This window comes from Watersipora subatra, chromosome 3, assembly GCF_963576615.1.
Source record: "Watersipora subatra chromosome 3, tzWatSuba1.1, whole genome shotgun sequence".
Lineage (NCBI taxonomy): Eukaryota > Metazoa > Bryozoa > Gymnolaemata > Cheilostomatida > Watersiporidae > Watersipora > Watersipora subatra.
This window is the reverse complement of record NC_088710.1, coordinates 74,825,327-74,850,707: the sequence shown is the minus strand read 5'-3', so window position 1 is coordinate 74,850,707 and position 25,381 is coordinate 74,825,327. Positions and strand designations below refer to the sequence as shown.

The 25,381-nt window shown below is 36.5% G+C and overlaps 2 protein-coding genes across 2 annotated transcripts in view; one reads left to right on the top strand and one right to left on the bottom strand.

The window, feature by feature from the left end:
• LOC137392255 (protein LMBR1L-like) overlaps window positions 1–15,344 on the bottom strand; it is a 28,382-nt gene extending 13,038 nt beyond the window's left edge. Inside the window, exons 1-7 of the mRNA XM_068078920.1 lie at window positions 15,222–15,344; window positions 12,274–12,383; window positions 7,882–7,975; window positions 6,648–6,681; window positions 5,890–6,029; window positions 4,481–4,584; window positions 1,650–1,779 (exon numbers count right to left, since the gene is read on the bottom strand). Of these exons, the coding sequence (XP_067935021.1) occupies window positions 1,650–1,779; window positions 4,481–4,584; window positions 5,890–6,029; window positions 6,648–6,681; window positions 7,882–7,975; window positions 12,274–12,372 (601 nt within the window). The 5' untranslated portion in view covers window positions 12,373–12,383; window positions 15,222–15,344. The remainder of the gene's footprint in view (window positions 1–1,649; window positions 1,780–4,480; window positions 4,585–5,889; window positions 6,030–6,647; window positions 6,682–7,881; window positions 7,976–12,273; window positions 12,384–15,221) is intronic.
• The window catches only part of LOC137390986 (adhesion G-protein coupled receptor V1-like), a 124,379-nt gene continuing 113,857 nt past the window's right edge, over window positions 14,860–25,381 (top strand). Inside the window, exons 1-8 of the mRNA XM_068077300.1 lie at window positions 14,860–14,910; window positions 17,338–17,526; window positions 17,771–17,998; window positions 18,508–18,831; window positions 21,575–21,799; window positions 23,121–23,360; window positions 24,396–24,533; window positions 24,709–24,855. Of these exons, the coding sequence (XP_067933401.1) occupies window positions 14,860–14,910; window positions 17,338–17,526; window positions 17,771–17,998; window positions 18,508–18,831; window positions 21,575–21,799; window positions 23,121–23,360; window positions 24,396–24,533; window positions 24,709–24,855 (1,542 nt within the window). The remainder of the gene's footprint in view (window positions 14,911–17,337; window positions 17,527–17,770; window positions 17,999–18,507; window positions 18,832–21,574; window positions 21,800–23,120; window positions 23,361–24,395; window positions 24,534–24,708; window positions 24,856–25,381) is intronic.

Genomic DNA, 25,381 nt, shown 5'->3' with positions numbered 1-25,381 from the left:
TGTATTATACCTGATATAGATATTAACATCTGTATTATACCTGATATAGATATTAACATCTGTATTATACCTGATATAGATAATAACATCTGTATTATACCTGATATAGATATTAACATCTGTATTATACCTGATATAGATATTAACATCTGTATTATACCTGATATAGATATTAACATCTGTATTATACCTGATATAGATAATAATATCTGTATTATACCTGATATAGATAATAACATCTGTATTATACCTGATATAGATATTAACATCTGTATTATACCTGATATAGATATTAACATCTGTATTATACCTGATATAGATATTAACATCTGTATTATACCTGATATAGATAATAACATCTGTATTATACCTGATATAGATATTAACATCTGTATTATACCTGATATAGATATTAACATCTGTATTATACCTGATATAGATATTAACATCTGTATTATACCTGATATAGATAATAACATCTGTATTATACCTGATATAGATATTAATATCTGTATTGAGGTTTTATTCATTCATATACATTAACTGTAATATCGCAGGTAGGTTTATTTAGCAGCTCTAAAAACTACAGGACTGATAGCATACCTGATATATTCTGATATACTATAGAAATGATATAATACCTGATATAATCTGATATACTATAGAAATATTACAATACCTGATATATTCTAATATACTATAGAAATGATATAATATCTGATATATTCTGATATAATTTAGAAATGATATAATATCTGATATATTCTGATATAATATAAAAATGATATACCTGATATATTCTGATATAATATAGAAATGATATAATACCTGATATATTCTGATATAATATAGAAATGATATAATATCTGATATATTCTGATATATTATAGAAATGATATAATACCTGATATATTCTGATATAATTTAGAAATGATATAATATCTGATATATTCTGATATACTATAGAAATGATATAATATCTGATATTCTCTGATATAATATAGAAATAATATAATACCTGATATATTCTGATATACTATAGAAATAATATAATACCTGATATATTCTGATATAACATAGAAATGATATAATACCTGATATATTCTGATATAATTTAGAAATGATATAATATCTGATATATTCTGATATACTATAGAAATGATATAATATCTGATATTCTCTGATATAATATAGAAATAATATAATACCTGATATATTCTGATATACTATAGAAATAATATAATACCTGATATATTCTGATATATAGAAATGATATAATACCTGATATATTCTGATATAATATAGAAATAATATAATACCTGATATATTCTGATATAATATAGAAATGATATAATACCTGATATATTCTGATATATTATAGAAATAATATAATACCTGATATATTCTGATATAATATAGAAATGATATAATATCTGATATATTCTGATATAATATAGAAATGATATAATATCTGATATATTCTGATATAATATAAAATTAATATAATACCTGATATATTCTGATATAATATAAAGATGATATAATACCTGATATATTCTGATATAATATAGAAAGGAGAGTGTATCTGATATATCCTAGTATAATACAGAAATAATAATGATAATAATAATATAGAAATGATGACAGACCTGATATATTCTGCTGACTCAATCGCTGCCCATCCCCAAACATGGAAGAGAAAAGCCAAGCGAGACAGTTGACAAGTACCCCCAACAGAAACAGCATGACAACTGTTTCTTTTATACGCGACATCAAGCCCTAAAAATATGAACACCAGTTCTTATCAAATACAGGAGTTATTACTCCCTCAATGAAATAGAGATGACCTAGAATGGCCAGGAATGAAATAAGTTGTGAGCCTATCAGAGGTCGGTAAAATACATGGGAGCAACATAGGGGCAATGATCTCTTTGTTAGAGCAAAATTACTGTTAAATACAAAGGTAGGTAATAAGGATTGGCTTTGCTGAGTGCGCCATTGAGGACATTGAGGACATTGCCTCAGCTCATTCACAAGTTGACTGGCCTGCCCCCACACTGGACACAGACACTGGACACAGACACTGGACACAGACACTGGACACAGACACTGGACACAGACACTGGACACAGACACTGGACACAGACACTGGACACAGACACTGGACACAGACACTGGACACAGACACTGGACACAGCCACTGGACACAGCCACTGGACACAGCCACTGGACACAGCCACTGGACACAGCCACTGGACACAGCCACTGGACACAGCCACTGGACACAGCCACTGGACACAGCCACTGGACACAGCCACTGGACACAGCCACTGGACACAGCCACTGGACACAGCCACTGGACACAGCCACTGGACACAGCCACTGGACACAGCCACTGGACACAGCCACTGGACACAGCCACTGGACACAGCCACTGGACACAGCCACTGGACACAGCCACTGGACACAGCCACTGGACACAGCCACTGGACACAGCCACTGGACACAGCCACTGGACACAGCCACTGGACACAGCCACTGGACACAGCCACTGGACACAGCCACTGGACACAGCCACTGGACACAGCCACTGGACACAGCCACTGGACACAGCCACTGGACACAGCCACTGGACACAGCCACTGGACACAGCCACTGGACACAGCCACTGGACACAGCCACTGGACACAGCCACTGGACACAGCCACTGGACACAGCCACTGGACACAGCCACTGGACACAGCCACTGGACACAGCCACTGGACACAGCCACTGGACACAGCCACTGGACACAGCCACTGGACACAGCCACTGGACACAGCCACTGGACACAGCCACTGGACACAGCCACTGGACACAGCCACTGGACACAGCCACTGGACACAGCCACTGGACACAGCCACTGGACACAGCCACTGGACACAGCCACTGGACACAGCCACTGGACACAGCCACTGGACACAGCCACTGGACACAGCCACTGGACACAGCCACTGGACACAGCCACTGGACACAGCCACTGGACACAGCCACTGGACACAGCCACTGGACACAGCCACTGGACACAGCCACTGGACACAGCCACTGGACACAGCCACTGGACACAGCCACTGGACACAGCCACTGGACACAGCCACTGGACACAGCCACTGGACACAGCCACTGGACACAGCCACTGGACACAGCCACTGGACACAGCCACTGGACACAGCCACTGGACACAGCCACTGGACACAGCCACTGGACACAGCCTGTCACCAGATACTAATAAATCACAAGCATAAAAGTTTAATACAAAAACAGTGTTATTTGAACAGAAAAAAAAATTTTGAGGACAAAGTTGACGCTGCAGCTGGGAATAAGTTGATCAAAACTGAACTTCAATAATTGTTAGTGTTTTCTAACAATTAGCGCACAAGGTAAATCCAACAGACACCCATTCTGTTGAAAAGAGAGTAAAACCTGTTTTGTTTTTAGAACTTGTCAATGTTTGTATGACATGTTTATAGCAAAAAATTGCATACTAGGACTTTGGAGCATGGATGTGAGTAAAGGTAATAACAAACAGCACATGAACAAAGAGGTTTGTCTACCTATTTAACACTGCTTCAATACTGACTGGTAACACTGCTTAAGTACTGACTGGTAACACTGCTTCAATACTGACTGGTAACACTGCTTCAATACTGACTTGTAACACTGCTTCAATACTGACTTGTAACACTGCTTCAGTACTGACTTGTAACACTGCTTCATTACTGACTGGTAACACTGCTTAAATACTGACTGGTAACACTGCTTCAATACTGACTTGTAACACTGCTTCAATACTGACTTGTAACACTGCTTCAATACTGACTTGTAACACTGCTTCAATACTGACTTGTAACACTGCTTCAATACTGACTGGTAATACTGCTTAAATACTGACTGGTAACACTGCTTCAATGCTGACTGGTAACACTGCTTCAATACTGACTTGTAACACTGCTTCAATACTGACTGGTAACACTGCTTCAATACTGACTGGTAACACTGCTTCAATACTGACTGGTAACACTGCTTCAATACTGACTGGTAACACTGCTTAAATACTGACTTGTAACACTGCTTCAATACTGACTGGTAACACTGCTAAGTACTGACTGGTAACACTGATTAAATACTGACTGGTAACACTGATTAAATACTGACTGGTAACACTGATTAAATACTGACTGGTAACACTGATTAAATACGGACTAGTAACACTGCTACAAGAGATTTGTTAAAAGTGTGAAACTGGAAAAGGCACATTGTACAAACAGAGTAAGGTGACCTACGTATCTATCCTTATGTAAATCTTTTAATCATACAGATATATAAACAATACAACATCCTTAAGCGAAAAAGCAAAACATCTAGAACCATCTATAGAATCTACAGGTTTATACTACTTACTCCTGATGTATATACCACTATGTCCAGATATACTACTTACCTGTCGAGAACCTGAGAATCCTGACGACTCCATAAATAAATATGTAAAAGGTAAAAAGATGAAGAGAGACAAATTGGTGCAGAGAAATACTTTGTTCCACAATCCTGCAAAGGAGAATGACATGATCAGCCTCGCTAGCCTCCCAAAAGGACTGATGATATCGAAGTACATATATCAGAGGTAGAAGGCAGCCAGTACAACTTAAAGGTTGACTTGCAACAAAATTCACATTACAGTCATTTGGTATCAAAAGATTCACCATGCCCTACTCTGCTGCGTTGTAGGTGCAAAATATGTGGGAATGTGATTACAAGCTCTTAAAAGCTCAAAAACAAAAAGCTGCCGTAGATTGGAATCAGTTTATTTCTCTGACGTTGTCATTAAATATTTGGTTATTGTTTTGTCATGTGATGTTCTCACGTGAATTGAAAGGCAAATAAAAGGCTCAATATAAAACTTCTCGTAACACTAGTTTATGACCAACATTTCGGGTTCTACCGAAAACCCAGTATCAAATATAGATGCTTGCTACTTTACAGTGTTGTTTCGGCTTGGTCTAATCGTCTAGTCGTGATCTGATCATGTGACCCATACTTCACGAATAATTTTTGCAGCATTTTTTGATTATCAAAGGTGACCAACAGGCTCGTCATGTTTATCAGACAATGTACTTCTTCGAGCTAAGGTTAAAAATTTAAATGAATTTTTTAGGATATCAGTGCTGAAAATGACAGCATTACAATGACAATAAAACAGACGTGTAAGAACAATAGACATGGTTTTATTGAATGCGTGAAGTATATTTGTGAAACTATTTCGACAAATGAGGTTGCATGAAAATGTAAACAGAAGCCATCTTGTACAACTACGTCCCATTTGAGCCGTTTTGGAAAGAGATTCCAAACTACGGCGGTCCCATGTGGCAGCGATTAACTGTTCGTTTTTTAGCTTTTAAAAGCTTGTAATCACATTTCCACATATTTTGCACCTACAACACAGCAAAGTAAGGCATAGTGAATCTTTTGATACCAAATAACTGTAATGTGAATTTTGTTGCAAGTCAACCTTTAAGCAAGAGAATTAAGGTGGAGCTACAAAGGCTGAGGCAGCTTATGAGTTGGTGGTCTCAAGGCTTTTATGACAAATTGAAAAAAGATCGGCAAACAGGAAACTTCATTTGCCTGTTTGCCATATGTTGCCAATGTACAACGTACAGAAACCAAATACATTATTAAAACATAGTGGGTGCGTAGAAAACCGAGTGGCAAAAACATGGGCATGCAAGAGCCGCCTGCCGAGTGTATGCGCTTCATTGCTAGAAGGGCTCAGAGTGATAGAGAGGGCCCTTTCTGTTGATGTCAAGTTGATGCTGGTTGAGGAAAGTCGGGTGATGTGAACTGACAACATACCTTGGACGAGGGAGTTGGTGAGCCACTTGAAGTAATAGTTGTCTGAATGCAGGTGAATAACTTCATTGCCAATGACAGAACCTGGCAGTAATAGGATGGCGGCGAATGAGGAGGCGAGAGAGAATGTACACATGGCCACTCTAAAACGATATACGAAATGAGACATAACAAGGGTTACCATCTAGCTAGTTATGTCAAGAAGCGTATCTGGTGGCTAAACATTGACACGCTCTTTTGTCTAGCATCCTAACTCATAAACGCTGAGACAAACAGCCTGCCTCGTGTGCAGAAGTAAAAGTCTTTGTTAGCCGACCAAAAGATTGAGATATGTAAAAATTTACCCCTTGTAAAGTTAAAAATAACTGTTCACAATAACTTGTTCAATAACTTGAAAGTTATTGGTCAGCATTGACCGAATGCGCAATGAAACGAACCATGACATTGAATTACACATAGCTTTAGGACTAAACATGAGTGCTGCCAAGAGATGGCAAAGTGAGAGCTAAGCTCATACAATGAGATGAAAAACAAACTCAGCAACCTGAGACAGGCAAAGAAAACTGCTAGGAAGAAAGAAGTACTAAATGAGGCAGTCATCGAAGCCAGACTTCCAAGGTTTGAAAATGCAACAGCTCTATTATAGAAACTATCAGCTGCACAAATCATAGCAGCCTTCTGGCTCCCAGGCTTAAACTCGTATAGGGATCTCCAAATCAGCTGCGCTATGGGAAGATGGGAAGATACGGAGGCATACTTACGAGATTCTATAAACACATTCATCTTCTCTATCACCTGTAAACAAGCGGAGAGAGATGAAGAGTACAAGTTTTATCACCACAGTACAGGGAATAGTTGGCTGAAAGCCACACTCTAAAGCCATTGCAGTAATTGTAACAGCTGATTAAATGTAAACACATGGCTATCTCCTCTACCATTTGCCACTAGATGGTTAGCAAATAGCCAGAGCTCATTTATAGATAACTCAACAGCTCACAGCGCATGAAGCAAACCAAATCAGTCAGCTCAGAAATAGCTGAGAGGAGGGTTGGCCAAAACATATCAATCAAACATCCACTGCTCTGCAGCTGCAAGTCGTGATGAGTATCGTATGGAGTGTTATCCTTTCAGCCGTGGTAGGGGGCTATTGTAGGTCAGCGAGAGGTGATGCTGGTCACCAATTACTTCGCTATAATAGCAGGCTTTAAGCTATGCTTGTTTACAGATTCCCCAAGCGTAGGGGGAATGTGATTGAGCACACATAAGGTGCTCGAATTCCGTTCACTTACCCTCTAGTTTTCGGATAAGTAGAGAATTATGAGAATTGTTACCTTGGTTGGAGTGGATGATAGTGTATGATAACTGAGTCAATAGGGGCTGTTGACGATATATACTATAGGTACATACGGGCGATGTACCATTAATAGCTTGTAGTATTAATAATACATCGTAGCTTGAGATCCTTACAAATATTGTAATGTTTTAAGGCCATGATAAACGAAAGCATTGGGTACATTCCAAAAAGATTTTATTAGATTGGATTGTGGGTGACTGCTGTCAGTCGCATCACTGCAAGCAGCATGTAAAGGATGACACAAAGTATGTAGATACGTGTGGAGCTACACGAATGGCTGTCGTATACTCCAGTCCATGAGAGATATTTTGACATTTAAAGAGTTGGCGGTACAATCGCTATAAATCTTTAGTATAAGTTCCCATAAGACCTATCAAGTGTTTATTATTTAGTTGACTAGAGGGGCTCAACAGACTAAGCAAGAATAATGAACAGTTACTAGTACTAGCTAACAGTACTAGCTTTTCTGCAAGCTGATAGTCACCAGCATTCCAACTGATCTTATGATGTTTTAACCTGTGACACAACATGCCTCAAGCCTGATGTTACAGTCGAACGCTGATACTAGCTAAACATATCACACTGCCACACTTGGAAGCATTAGCTACGCAAACACATCAAGTCCTAGTAGTCAATAATACCTCCACAAAGCTCTTCCCTGTCCCGCCTTTTCCTGTAGTGACTGAGCAGAAGAAATGCGAAACCTCCGAGAAGTACAGAAAGGATCATGGTTATCTAAAAGAGATGACAAGAGGTGACAGGTGTCTTATTCCTAAGCGCTAAGCTACAAGTAATGAAATAACTGCGCTGCCTCATAACTGAGTTGCGGAGTGAGACAAACAATAATTAGTCTGAATATTGCTGCTGCACCACAAATACTGCCGTGATAAAAACATAGGCAGCACAATTAAGTGCCAAGCATATGGAGGCTAATGAGAACTCTGCTAGAACATCAATGAACCAAGTGACAAGTATGGAAAGTGACAATACAGTGTGTTACTGAGAGACACTGGCTAATGCCATCTACGACAATCTGCCATTTTAGCTGTAAATTTGCAGCGTAACTGTAATGATGGAGACCCAGGGTGTAGCGTATGGAGTCATTCATTACACAAGATTGTGATTACAATACTTGACACTGACCCTGTCACACACATTCTACAAATTACGCCTAAGGTTAACCTTTGGACCAAGCAAAGTTGAAAGTACAGCAGATAATCACGGGAAGAGAGAAGCGTGTATAAGAAATTGATAAAACAGAACATCAGCTGATTGCATACTACAGCAGCGCTGTTTCTAGAATCCACCAGCAACACATCTAAACCTATAGCTTTGAATGTAACTACTCAAATGATTAGGCCCTGAGTGTATGATCTATAGTATTATATCATTTCTATAGTATATCAGAATATATCAGGTATTATATTATCTTTATATTATATAAGAATATATCAGGTATTATATCATTTTTATATTATATCAGAATATATCAGGTATTATATCATATACTATAGAAAAGAGAGCATCATAGTGATGCCCTCTATTCTATAGATCTATAAAGTCATCTAACTAGACTGTGGTCCTGTTAACAAGATAACTACTCAACGGTTTAGCTTTTGAACATCATCTGAGAATAAACATTGTTATACAAAACATCTAAATCTAATGCATCATTTGGTTTCATCAGATGTAAAGCTTTTATAGGCATAAATACATTCATACAGTGCATTCAGTAATTAAAGCTATGAGCTGAACTCACAGACACAGTTGGCAGTACCACGTTGCAGCACTTAGCCATGCTTGGAATAGGCACAAACCAATTCTAGATTTATCTCCCTTGACCTGCTTTATGCGCAGATTAACTGTTAGAATGTTGACAACTACCCATTTTAATTAATGGGTACACATAATTTATGTAAGCGTATATAACCAAAAGCGTTTGTTTTGATATATTTAGTGCGGCTAAAATTATAGGAATTTACATGTGCTGTTTTTGTAACGTTTAACTATGTAAGTTTAATAGAAAAAAATTCAACAAATGTTAAATTTAGCTGTTAAATTTAAATTTAACACAATAGTGATATAATATTGCTTGTATCGATAGAGAGTGATATATCGAAGCATTGGTTGAAACAACAACCTACCCATAATTATAATAGAGGTTACATGTTTTTTTTCAACAGAAGCCCTACCTTAAACTAAATTATCCAAAGCTTCGATTAGCTAAAAACAACTCAGTAATAATGGGTTTACTAGAACTTTATACTTTTAGTCTGTCAAGTAGAAAGTCAGATACATAGCGGTAACGACTAAACTTTGTTTGTCACTTACCTGCATTACTAGTCATCACCGACCTGCATTACTAGTCATCACCGACCTGCATTACTAGTCATCACCGACCTGCATTCCTAGTCATCACCGACCTGCATTACTAGTCATCACCGACCTGCATTACTAGTCATCCCCGACCTGCATTACTAGTCATCACCGACCTGCATTACTAGTCATCACCGACCTGCATTACTAGTCATCACCGACCTGCATTACTAGTCATCACCGACCTGCATTACTAGTCATCACCGACCTGCATTACTAGTCATCACCGACCTGCATTACTAGTCATCACCGACCTGCATTACTAGTCATCACCGACCTGCATTACGAGTCATCCCCGACCTGCATTACTAGTCATCACCGACCTGCATTACTAGTCATCACCGACCTGCATTACTAGTCATCACCGACCTGCATTACTAATCATCACCGACCTGCATTACTAGTCATCACCGACCTGCATTACTAGTCATCACCGACCTGCATTACTAGTCATCACCGACCTGCATTACTAGTCATTACCGACCTGCATTACTAGTCATCACCGACCTGCATTACTAGTCATCACCAACCTGCATTACTAGTCACGTGCGAGTTTGCTGAACTATCATTTTCTGAGGAATTTACCTTGGGGTAAAGTCAAATTGTCTCTCTTACCTCAACCATGTTCGCAAAAATGTAGACTTGCCGCAGTTGTACCTTCTTTAAAGGTTGACTTGCAACAAAATTCACATTACCGTTAATTGATATGAAAAGATTCGCCATGTCTTACTATGTTGTGTTGTAGGTGCAAAATATGTGGAAAGGTGATTGCAAGCTCTTGAAAGCTCAAAAACGAACAGAAAATCGCAGCCACATGAGACCGCCGTAGTTTGGATTCCCTTTCCAAAACGGCTCGAATGTGATGTAGTTGTGAGAGATGGTTTCTGTTTACACTTTCTTGCAACCTTATTCATTGAAATATTTTCACAAATATACTTCACGCATTCAATAAAACTATGTCTATTGTTCTTACGCGTCTTTTTTATCGTCATTGTAATGCTGTCACTTTTAGCACTGATATCTTATAATTTACCATAAAAAATCGTTAAACTTTTTAACCTTAGCTCGAAGGAGTACATATCATTGTCTGATAATCATGATGAGCCTGTTGGTCACTTGTGATAATCAAAAAGTGCTGCAAAAATTATTTGCGAAGTATTGGGTCACATGATCAGAGAACGACTTGACGATTGAATAATGCCGAAACAAAACTGTAAAGTAGCGAGCATCTATATTTGATACGGGTCTTCGGTAAAACCCGAAGTGTTTGTCATAAACTAGTACTACGATAAGTTTTATATTGAGCTTTGTATTGGCCTTTCAATTCACGTGAGAACATACGTGACAAGACGATAACCAAATTTCGTGGTTACGTCATCGAAATAAAGAGATTCCAATCTACGGCCGCTTTTCGTTTTTGAGCTTTTACGAGCTTGTAATCACATTTCCACATATTTGGCATCTACAACACAACACAACAGAGTAAGACATGGTGAATCGTTTGATACCAAATAACTGTAATGTGAATTTTGTTGCAAGTCAACCTTTAAAGATCACTGGAAACGGGTAGTTGAATGTGCAAGCTGTTCGTGTTTCCTCTTCAAAACTTGTTTGCTAGCCTCTGATTAGATCATTGCTAACTTCTTAGCTGCTTGCTTATCAATGTGCTTTACAGGAAAACTTGAAATATTTAAATAAGTTTCAATTACGTTAATAAAAGGTGAAGCTAAGGTTTATAGGGTGTAAGGAGTAGCTTAGCACATTAGGACTATGTTGGTACCAGCTCTACCAATGCTACTGGATGTGGTAAAAGTGCTTTCAATATTCCATCAGAGATTAAATATTTACGACATGCAAAAACCACCTGTATTCTTGGTATGAGTGATGTTTTACTTGCATTCTTGGTGTGAGAGATGTTTTACTTGCTTTCTTGGTGTGAGAGATGTTCTCCTTGCATTCTTGGTGTGAGAGATGTTTTACTTGCTTTCTTGGTGTGAGAGATGTTCTACTTGCATTATTGGTGTGAGAGATGTTTTACTTGCTTTCTTGGTGCGAGAGATGTTCTACTTGCATTCCTGGTGTGAGAGATGTTTTACTTGCATTCTTGATGTGAGAGATGTTTTGCTTGCATTCAAGTCATCTCAAAATTTTGTGCGAAAATAATGCTCAACTCGATCAGTAAGAAAATCAGATCTAAGGGATTTCATTATTCACAGACTTCCATGGTGAACAGGACACATGAAAAAAACTTCAAATTAGACCGAGAACTTGTCTAGACCAAAATTTTGAAAGCATCACCAAGTTCGGCCATGGTTATTGCTTTGTGACATTAACGGCATTTTCAGGGCCAACTTTTTTAAATGAACAACGTTTTTTTCGACAAGATCAATCTTTCAAATTGTATCGATGCCATTGTGATAATTCAAATTTTGTTGATCATTGCTTATGGGATGCCGGTTTATGGCTATATTTTTACTGTTCACTGTTTACCACTGATACTGCTCTCCCTCTAATCCCTGACAACACCCTGATCTAAACCTCCTTAGCAATGTCAAACACGTGACCAAGCTTTACTAACATCTATTCTTGACAGTGTCCTACCTTTGTCAACATCTAGCATTGCTCTACAGCTACTACAACACATTGGCCATACTTACTATCCACTCTCGAACATTGCCATTAAAGACTTGTTCTTCTGGTGTTATTACAACATCCTGCTCCATACCAAATACTATGATAGTTTCATTTCCCCGCATTAGCCGTCATCCTGCAAACCAATGGCAAACTTTGTGACTACCACAAATTGATGTCATATTATTAGATGCTGACTATTTCATGACGTATTAGCTAATCAATGATATTACATAATCGCCGTGGTCTTTTTATAATATCTGCTAAACTGGTATCTTTTACTAATCCCTCCCTGTTTTAGGAATAAAAAGAATAAAATTGTTACTATAATAAGAGCCGTGTATGTCTGCCCGTCTGAAACCACGCTTAGAGTTTAGGAAAATATATCTTCAAGCGGGATTCGAACTCGCGACCTTCGGTTTTGTATACCAACGCACTACCAAATTTCAGGATCATTGTTCAGTTAGTTATTACACCTGACAATCTCTCACAGCGCACCGGACTCCAGGGTACAAGTAACAATAATATCGACCTACTTATAACTCAAGTACAGTAAATACTCTTATAATGTAAACTTCATATAATGTAAACTCCACTTAAAACAAAGTTTATGTACAATATTTGCTTCGCACTATGAAAAAATTCCATATAACGTGAAGTGTCGAGTCGGAGCAAGTTCCCAAATTCGAATTGAATTACAAAAATCTTGTGGATAGCCTCAGAAATATTGTTTTCTCTCCTGCCACACTTATGAGAAAAACAATGTATAGTGATATCTCTATTATATATACAGAGTACTAGCGCTCTGGCAGTTGAGAGTGCCATGAGAAATTGTCAGTCATGCCGATAAAACAAAGAATAAGTAGCTGCGCAAGTATTTAGAAAAACTCCCAGGTGGCTGACAGGTCCAAGTGTTACAGTGTCAGTCTAGAAAACTGAACACCATGAGTTGGGAGTTTCGTCGAAAGCTATTTTTTATTCAACCTCTAACCCTGGTGACGAGTTGATGTATGGATAGATGACAACATTATTATAGAAAAGATATATTTTTGTTTTACTTTATTTTAAACATATAAAATATTTATTTTTTCCGCATAGAACCTGCTGTCTAGAAAAGGAATTGATGGAACCTGACATTGAAAATGTGTGGCCCCTGAACTTATCGTAAAATTACTGTAATCATTAATTACTGTATTGGACCTTAAACTAAGTAATTAAAATTAAAAAGAATTAAAAAGTTAAGTCTAGCTTTTTTCCTTTTTGAAGGGCCATAGGGGCGAGCTTGGGAAGATCTTAGAACGGGTAAGACAATTTACATGTATTTCCCTAATCCCATAGACCCCAGACATAAAATCCCTATAACGTAAACATTACCAGAACAGGGTGTCTACAGTACATGAGTGCTTTCACCCTTGTTACACGAGTCACTGAAAAGGAAGCCGGTTCACATTGAAATGCTTAATAGAACTGAGCGGGCCAGATGAACGACGATTTCCCCTGGATCACTTCATGTACGACAAATTGTACATGCCTTTGGTAAATAAAATCGTTTTTATCAACCAGCGTCCAATTCTGTATTTCTTTTTTGTTCAAAACTTTCATTTGGATACAAATACAACATATTTTATGTTATAGGTAATGCTATACACTTGACCTCAGTAAAAACTCACTAGGAAAAGAGTTTGCACTGATATAACACTGGAATAAAAAATAAGCTCAGTGCAAACCTACTTATATAACTGAAAATTATAGAGCTGTTTTTAATGCTTCAGCGGCACTAGGGTGCCAATTTTAGACTGCCAAAACAAACAATTTGAATCAGTTGGATTGGGCAGTGTGTAACAAACTGTGGAAATAGCAATGCTGCCCGACCTTTTATTTTTGTACATGTATGTATCAGTCGAAAGCGTACTAACCTACAATCTACAGATTCATGAGATGAATAGTTTATTAGCAATTATATGGACAACTCTTGTCAATTATGTAGGGTGCCCAATGAAAGATTTTACTAAATTTGTGGATTGCCTGAGATCTGGTGTCTGAGGTGACCATAAGCGGACCAGCTAAAGACAGCATTAACAGTGTGTACAAAATTGTTACTGCAGCAACTCACAATTCACAACTAACCCTGAATAACAGAGTATTGACTTTGGAAATAGTTGGATTTGTAGGTGGAAAAATAGTAACATGTCTGCAAATACAGTTCACACCTAAAATGTAGCAACTGAAATAAGACTCGAGACACCAATTTCCACAACAAAAATTGTTAAAATCCATTTGTTGTGTATATATTGATGGCAAAGACAAATACATTTTCACGTCTGTTAGAAATACATAACATTATTATGTCAAAGGCACAACAGACCTTAGTTACATGAGTCCATTAGATAGCATACACCTAGTTACAGAAACCCATCAACTAACATATATTTAGTTACAAAAATCCCATCAGATGGCATATAGGCTATCTATCTACTCATTTCGTGAATCTGTTACCATATAATTCACGATCCATGTTGCTACGAATTTAAAATATCTAGGAGACATATCAGTAGCCAAAAGAAACAAATACTTCCAGAATAAAAAACTCAAACCCACTGTACAAAAGCAGCATGGCTGAGATTGCTATAACCACTCTGGACGAAGAAGCTTTATTGAACAAGGTACCAGTTTAAGCAGCCATACAAACTACCGACAAATTTAACTTCGATGCCAGCATATGTGTTACTAAGAAAAAAGTACCACTAGTCCAGCATACATTAAAGCATGTTTATCGATTGAGAATAACACCGACAACACCCTTTGCATAACCAATTTGAAGACGCGATAAACTAGGACTTGAATTATACGATAATTACCCCTTTCTGTCTACGAAATAGAAATCTGCATTATCATCTAGTAAAAAATTTAAATACACACAATATTATTAGATAATTGAATGCCTTTTGAAAAATGATATATTGTTTTATATTACCATTAAAATAGTTCTATAGTCAGGCCAACTTGGCATGACACGCGAGAAACGACTCTTTTTATAAGACCCGTTACGATCTTAATAATTAATGAGCCAATGAGGAGTTCAACTGTGAGATCGAGTACTCCCGAAAAAGTGAAGCACACAAACCGAATTCCTAGTGTGAATAATCGTCACGCAATATGTTGCTTGTGCGATTTCAAAAGTCGGACTAATGCACACGCGGCATTGCGAGCTAATTGCTGGCATTGAAAAAAGCGTCCTTCTCAACCGTTCCATTATTTTCAATAAACGTTATGAAAAAGTACTATTCGATGGGTTTTTTCAGCTCAAAATATTGCGGAGAATAAAGACTACTTTTTCATAAAGGTAAATATTACTTTGACATCATATGCTTATTACTTTACTGTTTCTATTTGGTAACTAACGTAATTTTGTTAGAATACGGAGTTTTACCAAACCAAGTGCCTACTGATTAATTTTTTTAATGCCGTAACTACTAAATCATCAACGCAACCAGTATAAATATTTTTGTATTAGGGCTAACTAAACTAAAAACTGTATTGAGTGAAAATCTTGTCTGGTAACAATGACACAACTTACTCTTATGACCTAAATTTCTCAAGCTTTTAAACGAAGAATCTGTTTAACACTAACTGTTGGTTTAACGTTGACAATTTAAAAATATTCATTGGCTTTTTATGTTAACTGTAGTAGTCAAGTAGTTGGTCTTGTTGGTTTAGTGATCATAAAAAGGAAATTTTATTTATCATTCTTTTTGTAGGAAGCTTCTGTATCATGTGCAAATTACACGACAAGAGTGTTTTATTTTTTATCATTCAATCTAGATAGGACAAGTCTTTTTCTAAAATCTATGGTTATTATACACTGCCAATCGGCTTATAGAAATAACTGTAAAATTTGGCTGTAACTTTTGTTTTTGTCATTTCTGAGTGCAAGTTGTTGAGGCAAAAAGATTTATTTTCAAATAAAAGGCCTTACTTTATGATTAAAATTCTGTAAATGAATGCTGCATCACAGTGCCCTCGGTTGTATGTTCACCATCACAGTGTGTAAGAGATTTATTTTACATATTCTTGCTATACTACTACTGAACTGCCATAACAAGATTTGCTGCTAAAGGGTATTGTAGTCTCTTAGGTAGAAGTTGTCATTCAGTGTTATCTACATAGATATATATACCTATGGTATATATATCTATGGTTATCTATTACAGAAAATTATTCTGCGTTTGGTAGGTCCTCAATTAAAGTAAATAACACCTGAATATTTTTAATAGTAGCTAGAAAACTGCGTGCAATCATCCACTTAATAATAAAATACACCGTTGTATTTTATTAGTTGTCATTTTTGTTTTAATTCATTTATTGCATAGTCTTCATATGAAAACTAGACTTCAATGCTCTACACACATATTCAGCATTACTTAAAAACATAACATAACATTTAAAATTGAACATATGAGTTGTCAAGCGTCAAGGTCATTGCTCCGTTTAGTTTAGCAAGTTTTGGTTCTCAAGTTAACACAAACTTACTAGTTAAATATTACTAGTAGTTAAACTAGTTAAATTTATAAATTCATGAAAGTCTTTATATTTGGACATCATGACATCTAATGTAACAAGTTTATTGGCTATCATTTGACTATGAGTAGGTCATTGGGTGCAGATATAAAGGTGTTCAGTGCAGGCGAGAGTGAAAATAAGGCTGTATATTTATATGATACATAGTGCAAATTAGTTGTGAACGCAACATAAATGCTATTGCGATCAACTTTATCTGAGGCAATTATATGAAATAGCAGTTCTTTGTACTCAATGCTAGAAACCTTACCAATAAAAACCAAATCGTTTTCTTGTGGTTCTGTGTGAGAGGCTACCAGAATCTGTTAATGGTTCCACTGTTGTGCAAGTGGATGACATATTTTTTAGTGTTGTTGTGATACTGTTGGCCCTTTAACTTTCTTCATACTATAAATTAAAGCTAAGGCTTCATGGATATTATAGCTGGTGTACTATTATTTTTAATTTGGAGTCAATATCTGGTTGCGCCGATAAAGTATTTGTAGCATAATTAGTAAATGGTACATTTCTAGATGGCTATGAAATACAGAGTTTGGAATGCAAGTCTGGTGGTTCTGGTAGCATTAGCTGTCGGTAATACACAAATACTGTACAGTTTCGAGTCAGCGTCATATTTAGTAAAGGAAGGGGATTTGGTTGTTATTACTGTTCAACGGAATTCTACAGATGTAGTGCAACAGACCGTAATTGTGGTTCTACAGGTACGTATAAATGGCTTTATGTAAACATAGAGTAAGTAATAGAAATCCAAAATTCTACTACTGATTTCAAGTAAAAGTTGATATTCCAAAAAATAAACATTAGATGTTTGACTTTTTATTTTTATTAGTGAAGCGCAATGTCACATAGGATGTTTGTTAAGAAATGCATATTGACCTGCTTACCTACGCAACTGCACTTTAAGGAACAGATCCTAATGCATCTACATCTATAATATGCTTTTAGAATGGCACTGACGATTTTAGAGGAGCTAGTCAGGTTGCTGTTTTTCAGCCAACTGCTTTAACATCTCAAGTCATATTTGCAACCATTGATGACGACCTTCCAGAACCGGCAGAGGAATTTGAAATTTACCTCATGTCCACATCGACAGCCGTTATAATAGGAAGTCAAGACTCAGCTGTTCTTACTGTTGCTGCCAGTGACTTTGCTGCAGGAATATTTAGTTTTCAGGTAGCTAACTTCTTTGAGCAATGAAATATCTCTCTTCTGTGCTCTCTATTTTACACTCTTTACTCTGTGCTCTCTACTCTCTACTCTACACTCTCTACTCTACACACTCTACTCTACGCTCTCTACTCTACACTCCCTACTCTACACTCTCTACTCTACACTCTCTACTCCACACTCTCTACTCGACACTCTCTACTCTACACTCTCTACTCTACACTCTCTACTCTACACTCTCTACTCTACACTCTCTACTCTACACTCTCTACTCTACACTCTCTACTCTACACTCTCTACTCTACACTCTCTACTCTACACTCTCTACTCTACATTCTATATTCTACACTCTCTACTCTACACTCTCAACTCTACGCTCTCTACTCTACGCTCTCTACTCTACGCTCTCTACACTCTCTACTCTATACTCTACACTCTCTACTCTACACTCTCTACTCCACACTCTCTACTTCATTTCTCTACACCTAGTACAAAAAGTGTATTGTCTTGTTCAGGAGGCTGGCAGATTGGTGATTCTAGAAGGCGAGACCATTCAGTTAAATATTTCCAGAGCTGCAGGTGCCTTCTATAGTGTCAGCGTTAGAGTTACGGTGGAAGGTGGTACTAATGATATTCACATTAGTAACAATGGTAGCATTGAGTTTGGGGCTATGGAGACTCTGCAAAGAGTACGTGCGACTGCAGTGCAAGACAGAATTCCTGAGAACGACAAAACTTACACAATGAAGTTGACGCTGGACCACCCACAAGCTGCATTGGGTCTTGTTACAAGGCAACTCACTGTCCTCAAGAACGATGCTGCCCTACGCTTTACCCAGGTAGTTTTGTGATGTGATCGTTAGAGCATTATACATACAATTGCTGCTGTTGTACAGACCTTTGTCTCTTCTCATCTGAGGTTACCTTTTTATTACCATGCGCTCAAAGCAGTTTATTTTGCCAACACAGTGTGAAATATGATATTTATAGGAATACACTAGCGCACTCGCTTAAATCATATGTATGAGTAAATATCACGACATATACTTGATATTGGGAAACACTTGTATACTCTTAGATCATACATGTGTGCGTGCATTTGTGTGTGGGTAGAATATCATAACTCGAATGTACTATTGGTATACACTAGTATACACTTACACCATACGGATGTGTAAAATATCACAACTCAGATCATGTAAGGTAACATGTGATACACAATTAAGTACCTTTGTATGTACATATATAGTACGTAAGTGTCTTTATGATGTTCCTTTGTAATTGGGGTTAAAGCATTGAGGGCTGTTCCCCTTCAACTCCCCAACATTCCCGGTTTATGGCCCATATTTGAGTAATGAACTTCCTGTGAGACCATTCATAGCTTTTAATACTTCTGTCTTCTGCTCAAGATAGCATTCCCTCACTTCTATAAGTAATACCAATTTCAACTGTTAAAACAATGGTTTTTCGTTGATACACTTTCTAGCGACAAAGAAGTCTGATCTTACCTAATTATTAATGAACCATTACTAAAACAAGGGAAAGTGATGTAGAGATCAATAAATGTTGGTCATTATATAGAGGAACTGCTTGGATGAATATTTGTATTCATTGAAGTCAGTTTTGTCTGATATTGATCCCATAGTTGTTTATATAGTTTGTACAGCCTCACCAGATCTCAGTAGCTGTTTGTATCCTAATCTATCAGTTTGTGATCTCACCAATACAAGGCTCAGCTACCTGTATTATTCGATTACATAGGAGAGATAGTCAACTAAATACGATAACCTGCAAAAGACTCCTGCGCTGTTGCAGACACTTTGTATGAAAGACTAACCATGAGTATGAGTCATAAACAAGGGCTGTCATTAAGATAGATGCTTCATGTATGTCTTACCTATGATTCTCATAGCTATTTCCTGCACACAGTTATGTGGGTATTATTTACATATTCATATACAACTATAAGCCACTATATTATCATTCACAGCATGAACATTTATTGGAATAGCATTGCTACATAAATTATATTAATTGATATAGTCACTCTTTTTAAACAATTGTTTAACCATAGTTAATTCAATTTATTGTGATGTTGATACGCAATGAGATTTCAGAGTTGTTTTAATTCAATTTGCTAACGTGAGAGGATAACTGCTGAAAGAAAGTTAAACTTCATTATTCTTAATCATGGCTGTTAACATATTTGGACACAGTGTCATAACACATAAATATCTAAAAATGTTTTGTCACTTATTCAAAAACTTTCACCCTAAATATCTCTGATATTATGCTACTATCTGTCAGCTAGTCAGTTCCATAAAGGGTTGTGTCGGCTGCTGAGCAATGATTTTCTATAAATGATAGGAGCCAGTAGTAGAGGCCGTATTCTATGGATACTAGAGTGACCATTACATGAAGTCTAACAAGGTGCTCTTTATCCTGCTTAATTATAGCAATTGGCTTGCCTGGCCTTCACCTCTGCTGCTGACGTGACGGAGGTAGTAGCTGTTTTTGACAAATCCTTGGATTTCTGAGTTGTCTTTCTCCTTGATATCCCTGTTAGGCAGCTAATATGTGTATATATATAGGTATATACTAGCTGTATATATATAATATATATATATATGTTATATAGTTATATACATATGCTATACATATATATATGTTATATGTATATATATCTATATGTTATATATATATAAATTAGAAAATCAAATAGTTCACTTATCTTTCAGCTACTGACAGTTTCCTGCTAGTGCATTCTTCAGGCTGTAGACTTCAACTGAAGTCTACAGCCTGAAGAATGCACTAGCAGGAAACTGTCAGTAGCTGAAAGATAAGTGAACTATTTGATTTTCTAATTTATACTGCTCCATCCTATGTTGAGCACTCTGATTTTAGTTCTAAGAAGAATACATTTCAATATGTTATATATATATATATATATATATATATATATATATATATATATATATATATATATATATATATATATGTTATATATATATGTTATATATGTATGTATGTGTGATTTACATGCACTTTGCAAATATTTATGAGCATATCTTGATATATAACCATTCTACATGAGTATATGTTGATATATAACCATTCTACATGAGTATATATTGATATATAACCATTCTACGTGAGTATATATTGATATATAACCATTCTACATGAGCATATATTGATATATAACCATTCTACATGAGCATATATTGTAATAAACTCATCATATATTTTATTATTTACACAAGTAAACATAATAAAGTCAAGAAGCTAGTTTAACCTAAATTAGTTGATCTCAGGATATTACTTAAATGTTTTTCATTTATTGAAAGGACTCTAAAGCTATAAATTATGGCTGTGGAGGTAGACTAGTTGACTAGGGCTGTGAAGGTATAAACTAGTTGACTAGGGCTGTGAAGGTATAGACTAATTGACTAGGACTGTAAAGGTACAGACTAGTTGATGATTTATTGGTGAATTAGTGTTTGATTATTGGACCGACCGACTGACTGTCGTTGAAAATTTTACTTTCACTCTGACTAAATGTTATCATTGCAATTCTTATAGGAAGTGTATTATACATTTGAGGGAGATACACAGACAGAACTACAGCTACAGGTGCTGCGTGGACAGGAAGTAGTTGGAGGGGAAGTGACAGGACCTGTGGACACGAAACTTTTTGTGGATTATATAGTATCTAGTGGCAGTGCAACCTCATCTGTCGACTTTTTGCTAGACAACGGCACTATTGTATTTGCTGCGAATGAAAGCCTCATGAACATTAGTGTAGTGGTAAGTATGTTTACAGTCATACTTCAACTTACGAGCTTAATGCGTTCCGAGACTGAGCTCGTATGTCAATTTACTCGCATGTTGGTGCAATTTATTTATATATAGAACAATTAAATATACATTGATTGGTTTCCTTACTCTAGAAAAACAAATAAAACACTCAAAACAAGATATTGTAACAGAAAGAACATGTTGGTTATTGTTCTTACGTACTACATGCTTTCAAAAAGCAACAAATAAAAAATAATGCAAGGAAATGTGATTAATTAAAATGTAAAATTAAATACATACAATAGCAGTTAACACTCGCATTTGCCAGGGAGGGAGATATAAGTTATCCTTCGTTACAACATTTGACTTTGATAAATTTGGATTTTATCAAAGTGTTAAAAGACAAACTTAGAAGCAAACCTAAAAGCAAACTTTCATTTTCAACTAAACGTAATTAAAATTTCTTCGACGTTCATAGTTTGAAGTTTCTCGCTGGTTAGCGAGAAATTTTTCGCTCTCACGACTAGCCGGCCGTTTTAAGATAAACCTATCTAAGGACGTTTGCCTTTGTCGCCCTTGCAACATGTTGCGATTAGGACGAACACAGGTGTCGTCACAAATGGTTAATGCACGACTACTAGCCAGCTTGTCCGAATGTCTATTAAACAGTTTGGATAGATAGCGCCGGCCTTTTCACATTGCATCGTTTCAGTTACACTGTCACCGGCCAGTTGTTTGTCCAATGCCACCAACGGTCGTGAAGATCGCTGCACCGCTTAGAAACTATGGTTAGTCCTTTTGCGAACTAAATGCCCTGAATATAATCCTTCTGTTTGATAATTATGAATGTATTTCTGTCATATTGCCGAGCTAGCTCAATCACGCATACACATTTCGCATATTTTTCAATAATTTCCCGTTTAATATTAACTGTTATCATTCGCTTTTTCTTTGCATTATTTTTCATTTTACTGGCAAACCTTCGGTCAACGCACAGTACTTTTAATTCACATAATTCTGCACTGAAAATCGCGCACAAAAAAAACACGATACAAAAGTATAACCTGAGCAGTTGAAAAATACAGAGTGATGCTGTTCTCATAAAACACCTCCGGCATACTTGGCAACTGACTCAAGTGCTCGTATCTCAAACATGACTCGTGTGTTAGTGCTAAAACTTGCTTAAAAGCTGGCTCGTATCTCAAGTTTCTCGTACGTTGGAGCACTCGTAAGTTGAAGTATTACTGTACCACATTCAGTATGAACATGCAAATGTACCACTTCTGAGCACGGTATGAGAATATGTTCTAAAGCTTTTGTTTGTTTCTAGATTAAGCCGGATGAGATACCTGAGTTAGCTGAAGAATTTACTGTTACTCTCTCAACATCAGATGTTGATTCGCTGTTGGTGTATCCCAGTATCGCAACTATTATTATATTTGCCAATGATGACCACAATGGAGTTGTGTCTCTCGATACGAGTGAAGACAACCCTGTGTACATAGATGAGGACCAGTCTCAACCTTTTCTAAACCTGACTTTGAAAAGAGACGGAGGTTTATTTGGCCAGGTAATGCAAGTTACTGACCACTTTGCACAATAACCTTACAGTTTTATTCTACTTTGTTAAAACTCTTTTTCATTTCACTCAGATGTGGAAACAATCCTTTCAATACAGTATATGTTTCAATACAGTGTATGTTTCAATACAGTGTATGTTTCAATACAGTATATGTTTCAATACAGTGTATGTTTCAATACAGTGTATGTTTCAATACAGTGTATGTTTCAATACAGTGTATGTTTCAATACAGTATATGTTTCAATACAGTATATGTTTCAATACAGTGTATGTTTCAATACAGTGTATGTTTCAATACAGTGTATGTTTCAATACAGTGTATGTTTCAATACAGTGTATGTTTCAATACAGTGTATGTTTCAATACAGTGTATGTTTCAATACAGTGTATGTTTCAATACAGTATATGTTTCAATACAGTATATGTTTCAATACAGTGTATGTTTCAATACAGTGTATGTTTCAATACAGTGTATGTTTCAATACAGTGTATGTTTCAATACAGTGTATGTTTCAATACAGTGTATGTTTCAATACAGTGTATGTTTCAATACAGTGTATGTTTCAATACAGTATATGTTTCAATACAGTGTATGTTTCAATACAGTGTATGTTTCAATACAGTGTATGTTTCAATACAGTATATGTTTCAATACAGTGTATGTTTCAATACAGTGTATGTTTCAATACAGTGTATGTTTCAATACAGTGTATGTTTCAATACAGTGTATGTTTCAATACAGTGTATGTTTCAATACAGTGTATGTTTCAATACAGTGTATGTTTCAATACAGTGTATGCTTCAATACAGTGTATGTTTTATACGTATAAAAGTACGGCACTACGTAAAGAACAGAAATTGTATTTCACGCACTACGACTCAGAAGTGCAGTGGTGCTGCTTGAAGTTATAAGGTAGTTCACTTCCTTAATATTTAGTACTCTGCGATCAACTCAAACGTCTACTTGTTTTTTCAGCATATTGTAACCGATGTCTGTTACAGTTAACTTATTTTCTTTTCTAGATTGAGGTTGACTTCAATGTATCCACAAGTGGTTCTACTCAAAATGGTTTAGCTCCCCTCTCAGGCACGATTCTTTTCGCAGATGGAGCTGATACTACCACGATTGCTCTGCAGGTCCTTGATGATAGCATACCGGAGGTGAGTGAGGAGAAAAGTAGGCCATCATAAGTAAGGTTTCTCTATTTAACCGACTATTTGATAAATATGGAAATGTCATCACCCTAAATATTATCAAGACCGATCATGTGGGATATATGCATTAGATACGTGCCGGTTATTCACTATTAAAAATTGACTATCGCATTGTGATTAGGTCAGCCAGCGGTACACATTCAGTCTGATAGAGGTGAGAGGTGGGGCCTTGCTGGGAGTGGAGCTGCAGAGGGCCATAATTGTGAAGGATAGCGACAGAGCGCATGGGGCTGTGCAATGGAGACCTGGCGGGCATTCTCTACACACTGTAAGTCAGCATTCTCTATTATTCAGGTATAAAGTTGTTTTTTCTCTAGCGGTCTTTACCCACTTTAAATTATTTGTTCTCTAGTATTCTCTACATACTGTAAGACTATCTGTTCTCTAGTATTCTCTACATACTATAAGACTATCTGTTCTCTAGTATTCTCTACATACTATAAGACTATCTGTTCTCTAGTATTCTCTACATACTATAAGACTATCTATTCTCTAATATTTTCTACATACTATAAGACTATCTGTTCTCTAGTATTCTCTACATACTATAAGACTATCTGTTCTCTAGTATTCTCTACATACTATAAAACTATCTGTTCTCTAGTATTCTCTACATACTATAAGACTATCTGTTCTCTAGTATTCTCTACATACTATAAGACTATCTGTTCTCTAGTATTCTCTACATACTATAAGACTATCTGTTCTCTAGTATTCTCTACATACTATAAGACTGTCTGTACTCTTATATTCTCTACATACTATAAGACTATCTGTTCTCTAGTATTCTCTAC